At 34.2% G+C, this 6,335-nt stretch overlaps 1 protein-coding gene across 1 annotated transcript; it reads right to left on the bottom strand.

Annotated features, from left to right (window-relative positions):
- Positions 1 to 2,645: 2,645 nt before the first annotated feature.
- Positions 2,646 to 3,770, bottom strand: LOC107061880 (F-box protein At4g00893-like). The gene has a single exon (XM_015311811.1). It carries the CDS (start codon positions 3,768 to 3,770, stop codon positions 2,646 to 2,648), a length of 1,125 nt encoding a protein of 374 aa, XP_015167297.1.
- Positions 3,771 to 6,335: the final 2,565 nt, after the last annotated feature.

Below are 6,335 nucleotides of genomic sequence, written 5' to 3'. Positions count from 1 at the left end.
TTGGATTAGAGATGGAAGAGGGGTATAATGAGAATGCCGCATTCGGTGTTGAGGATTTGATGCACAACAACCCTGCAATGAAAAACAGACGTATCATTCAAGTTTAATTTTCGTTTGTTGAGGGGTATTTGCACCAAGATTTTAAGGTATCTGCTTTGTTGATTGACAAATACGGGATGCTAAAAATCGCTGGTTCTAGGTTCGCAAATTCTCAAAAAGAGCATCCTATTTCAAATCAAGTTGTCACATTTTGGTGAAGAGCTTCAGAACTTCTACTAAGTGCTACAGATTATAAAATATGTATTGATTTTTGGAGTGCAGACGCAGACCGCCTCATGGCTGAAATGTTTGCAGGCAAGTCTATTCTGCCTGATCGTGCTAAAACTTTGACATTTTCTTTCCACTAAGTAAACTTAATTCTGTCTATAATAATATATGCTCAGATCATTCACACGACTCCCTAATAATGTAAAACACTCATCCATGAATTCAGCTTACATTGTTGGGAAAGTTAGATGGACTATGACGGGAGTTCAGGTGCTATATTCATTTTTTGTATAAGGTTATATCATATGTTTAAGTATTTAGTTTGCTTATAATTTAGGACTCTGCATACATCTGTTGATTGTAAATAATAGCTTTCTCCTACTCAATTTTGCTTTAAGTTTGATCATTAATGAAGAGCCAATTATAACAAGATCAAAACCTAATTTATGCGTGTAGAAGGTGAATTTGACTCTGTACTGCTGCTACTGAACTATGGTGCTGCTTTCATTTGGTTGTTTTACCTTTCATTTAAGAGATGAAACTAAGAGATGAAACAATGTAGTATTTGTGTTGAATTTGATTGTCTAATTGAATCTTTCTGTGGCCTTCTCCTGTAGTATGGGAATTCAGAGTGTAGTCAATGAGAAAGCTGGCAGATCAGTAGGACTACACAATGGTATGTGCTAAGACAAAAACAGACTCGAGATCGCATGTTGGACTGCTGACACTTATGCAACAATGGTTGCTGCTTCTATTGTATTTCGTGGAACTGATCATTCCTATTCTCAGAGACTTCTCAATAAAACCAAACAGGTACTAATCCTTCTTTATTTCTACCAGATATTGTAGGAGTTGTTCTCCGTTGTGGCCCTTCAAAATATGCAGGCTGCACACAAAATAGGTGTCACGAGGATACTATTTCTGATGATCAGTAAGTACAACCTTCTGTGTTATACATTCGTATTTATGTTTTCAGATTTTGACACAATCTTATTATAGACTCAAGAAAAAATAGTATTCATGTATTCCTCATGCTTTCAGACGAAACCAATTTCTGCTTACTTTATGGGATGACTTCAGGGAAATTGAAGGAGCTAAACTGGAAGCTCAAATGGGAAAGGGTAAAGAGTTCCCTGTAATGTAATCCTTGCAAGGAACATTGAAATCTCTGGTTATCAAGGTATGCGTGAATTACGTTGTTTTACTGAAATCTCTTTTTTTTATTGACAGTAGCATATGTTATCATCTGCTTTGAGTCCCAAGTGTTAGAAATTCACAGGTTAATCTTTCACTAGGGAAAGTTCAGCTATTTCATTCTCAGATGTTCATCACCACAGCGGTATCTCAATTGAACCACCCACGCCAATCAAGAAGCTGTGAAAGGTGACCAGTATGCAACTTTTCCAAGTTTTTGAGTCAAATGGATATGCTGCGCTCAGATAGGTATGTTGTGGTACATTTTCATCTAAATAAATGTTCAGTATTAAGATAACTTTTCGCTGTAAAATTCTGGAATTAATGTAGTAACTTCTGCTTCAGTTGTTAACTGTACTCATCTTGCAATGACTTTACATATAATTTAATGATACCTCTAACGTTGTTATCACATGTAATTTAATGATACTTCTGACGTTGTTATCGCTTCTACAAGGCGTACAACTATTCAATCAACGATCTGTACAAACAGATCACTCAGCACGGGGAGGCCCTCTAGTAGATAATAAAAGAAAGTAATTTGCAGGTTAAGTCAAATAACAAGTGACATGGTTTTTTTCTAAGAAAATTACTACCAACTCAAGAGTGTCAGACCACTCACCTATTTACAAACAAAAATTGGAATTTTAATTTACGTTTTTCTTTTCCTTTTGATTATTTAGTTTGTCTGGTTATTTTTATTGCATACATTTATTTATAACTACAGTATAAAATTCATTTTGAAATAATAACTACAGTATAAAATCAAGGTTTTGCTTCATTATTTGTCTTTAATTAATTTCAATGAAAAATACAAAATGTATATATTGATTTTGTCTGTGTTTGTATTTAATATTAAATTATTTATTACTCTCTCTATTTTAATTATAATTTGACCCGAATTAAGACGGTATGAATATTTTTGAGTTTTTTGAATCATGTGTACAAAAAAATTGAATCCATCTAATTATGTGTACAAATATGCATAAAGACCTTGTGTCCTGCTCAATACGTTTCCCATTTATTTACATAAAATATGTATGCAGTGTATAAATATTTACTTTATATTAATATGCAAAATATATACACAGTGTATAGATATGCTTTACTTATTGTTAAGAGGCATTGATAATAAAAAGCATTGCTAACTAATGAAAAAATAAATAACAGCAGAAAGAGAATGATTAATCATTCTCTTTTTCGATCCAAATGCAGGACCTTGGTTGAACTAAGTTAAAAATATTTGAACTTGAGTAAGCTTTGATGGCAGAGTAATCAAAAGAGTAATATTTGCGATTGGCCAAACAATAGAAAACACTCTTGTTGTTGTCGTGAAACATTGGGAAGTATATCTTGTTTCCTAGACCTTGTGCAACACATGTTTTCAAATACGATCCTCCAGAGCTCACAAACAATGTTTTATTATTGTCCAAACTTGTTAGTTGTTCCCTCTCCAACACTTTTCCTTTCAGTTTGTATCTCCAAACCTCTACATCCCCTTCTTCACGACTTAAAAACACAACTAACATTCCTCCATTATCTACGTCTTCGGCTGTGTATGCCTTTCGAATTGATGTTTGTTTTGAACTCGGAAAATGTCTCCCATAAAATTTCCAATTAGGTCTCTGTGTTGCTGAATTTCCCTTGATGCATAGTGTTCCCAAATTACCTTTATCTCCCAGTAAATAGATAGTATTGTTTTTGAAAAATAACGGATTATTGCAGTCCGATGTAGCAAAATTTCCTGTGTTGAAGAAGTAGTGATGCGTCCATTCAGTATCTCCAACTTTGATGATATATACATCTGGGACATAAATACCGGTTTCAAAACCAACAACAAAACAATCTGATGATGAGGAGTCAGGAGGACATGAAAATGTCCAAGCAGAGCAAGAATTTTCGTGCTCCTCTAGTAGATCAGGGAGTTCAATTATGTCATTACTAATAGGATTGAAAAAGAACATGCCGCGGCTGCCACTACTAATGAGCAACCAATTAGCTTTTGAGCTCCGAATTCGGGCACCCCTTAATTTTGGAATATCCGTCTTTTGGGTAGTTACAACATTGTACACTGGATCAAAGAATTCTACAATGCCTGTCTCTCCCCACAAGGTCATCAAACGAGGTGTTGGTGAACATGTCATCAAACGAGGTGGAAGAGAAGGGGGTGTTAAGGGAGCGTAGCACCAACGTTTACAAACGGCATGAAAAACAAAATATTCAGCAGCAACAAGACGCGATGATATTAATTCGAGTATGTCTGATGGAATACCATGTGACCACAATTTATCATAATGTGTCTCCTCCATTATTTAGAATAAGAAAATTTTGCTTCGAAGTTGAGATATTAAAAAGTGTGGAAATTACTATTAATTGTATCGGAAAAAGGACTTGTTATTACCCTATTTAAATAGAAATAGAATTGTAACTGTTTTTTTACCATATTTTATTTATGGAAATCCCAATTATTTTATTTATTTATGGAAATCCCAATTATTTACGAGAAAGGAAAGGAAAACAAATTTCCTGGACCTAGAGCAACTCTTATTCCTTTTCCTTATTATATTTTTGGAACTTATTATTATTGTTATATTTATTTTGAAGATGATTCTTTTAACTACACGTTAGACATACTAGCTAAACTTTAGTTTGTAATTTGTATCTAGGCTAAGTTGTTGAATTGTGTAGAACTCATGATGATGAGATCGGAAGAGAACAAGAACGAAAAGTCACCTCTTCCTTTACAACCACACCCTTGGCTTGTTATATGTCCGTCAGGGAAAACACAGACTTTTTTCAGCATATCAGAAGATCGATGTTATGAAAGAAGTATACACGAGCTTGGAAACACAACAATACGTGCTTCTGCTCAAGAGTGGCTCGTGTTAGAAGACTTTGCTTCTACTAATTGTTACCTTTGGAATCCTATTTCAAACGACAAAATTCAGCTCCCACCACTCCCTTATAACCACAATCTTTTGTGTGTCTTGTCTGCACCACCCAATGATCCTCACTGTCGCGTTCTCCTCCTAATTCATGAGACTACTCCTCCTAATGATGACGAGGATGAGAATTCTAATGATGACGTAGACAATGAGACTACTCCTCCTGATGATGACATAGATACCAATGGCAATGAGAATCCCGATGATGATTACACAGATACCAATGAGGATGACACGGACAATGAGAATCCCGAAGATGATGATGATGATGATGATGATGACACGGATCCCAGTGATGATGAGAATCCCTATGATGATGACGACACAGATTCTAATGATGATGACATAGACAATGAGAATCTCGATGATGTTGCAAACGATGACAATCTCGATGATGATGATGATGAGACTGCGCCTCTACCTACACTTTACTTGTGCAAGCCAGGTTATGATGATGAATTTCATAAGCAAGATCTGAAATCAATTATTGGGTTATGATGAAGAATTTCATAAGCAAGATCTGAAATCAATTATTGGAGATAACGTATTTTTGGGATGGACAGTATTCAAAGGAGATTTTTATGTATTAACAATGCAGACAAGTATTCTACTCCGTTTGGATGTAGATGATTCATCAGGAACAATATCAGCTACACCAATGACTAACCAACCTCCATATACTTACTTCACAGAACACTTAGACATGCCACGCTTTGAGAATTACCTCATTCAATCTCAAGACGAGCTGTTATACGTTTACATCTTGTTCTACGGAAGGAAGCTTGAGGATGTTTACAAAATTATAGTATTCCGGTTTGATTTTGTAAATCAAGTGTGGGAAGAGGTGAAAAGCATTGGTGAAACTGCAATTTTCTTAGATCCTTATTCTAGAGGAACAACTTGTTGTACTAGAGGTACAAATCTTAAAAAAGAATCTATCTACTTCACTAAGGGCCGTTATCTCTATAATTTCAATTTGGAAACGCAGAGTATATCGGTATCCCTTCCTTGCCCACATATTTCTATGACAAATCCACACTCATATTGGTTAACGCCATGGGCGACTTGATCCTATTTGTCTCTACTTATACAATTTTTCACTTGTATTTGTCTTTATTGAAATTTTTAAAAAAAAACATATAACATATTTGTTTTTATTTTTGCAAAAACATTTGGAGCATATGACATGTATGCGGGGAGTAGTGTTAAGATATTGTTAAAGAGTATTTCAACTATTAGATTGTGTAGGTAAAAGACATGCATGTGACCTTTTGTGTCTAGCTTTTCTGGAATCAAATAAGCACTAAATATTGTATCTTGGGTGCATTGAGCATTAGTGGGAGCAAACTCCTATATATCCTTTCTCTATTCTCCTTTGCAATTTTGTTATGGAAAAAATATTACTAATATTGTAACATGCACGTTTAATCAAAACTTTCAAAATTACTCATTGGAAAATATAATAATTTTTGTTCAGGAAATGTCATTAGGAATGATTCCCATGCCAAGAAGAAATGGAATCACTTTTATTTTTTGTCAGGAAATATCAATTTACTCATTAAATTAGTTAATAAGGTTTAACTTCATTAAAAAAATAATTTCAGAAATTCCTAATTTTTTTATTTCTGCACTTTTACCTCTATATTTTTATCTCAAAATAACTAAAATCATGTTCATCTTGTCAAAGCTCTTGGAATTGCAGACCTAACAAGGGGTAAATTGAGAATACTTTTATTATCTATGTTGCTCAGACTCTTCAAATTAACTCAAGTATTCTATTTTTTTTACATGTTTGATAAAATTAATTTCACGAAATGTGTGTTGCATGTGGATGTAGAGTGGTGTAGCACAATTTTTTTTATTTTATTAAATAACATTGGGAGAAGGCATAAGTACCCCTAGACTATGATCAAAATCCCAAAGACACCT

This window comes from Solanum tuberosum, unplaced genomic scaffold, assembly GCF_000226075.1.
Source record: "Solanum tuberosum cultivar DM 1-3 516 R44 unplaced genomic scaffold, SolTub_3.0 scf00177, whole genome shotgun sequence".
Taxonomy (NCBI): Eukaryota; Viridiplantae; Streptophyta; class Magnoliopsida; order Solanales; family Solanaceae; genus Solanum; species Solanum tuberosum.
This window is presented reverse-complemented; position numbering and strand designations above follow the sequence as displayed.

Excerpts from the sequence above, each read along its gene's own strand:
- LOC107061880 (XM_015311811.1), bottom strand. The coding sequence starts at position 3,770 with ATGGAGGAGACACATTATGATAAATTGTGGTCACATGGTATTCCATCA.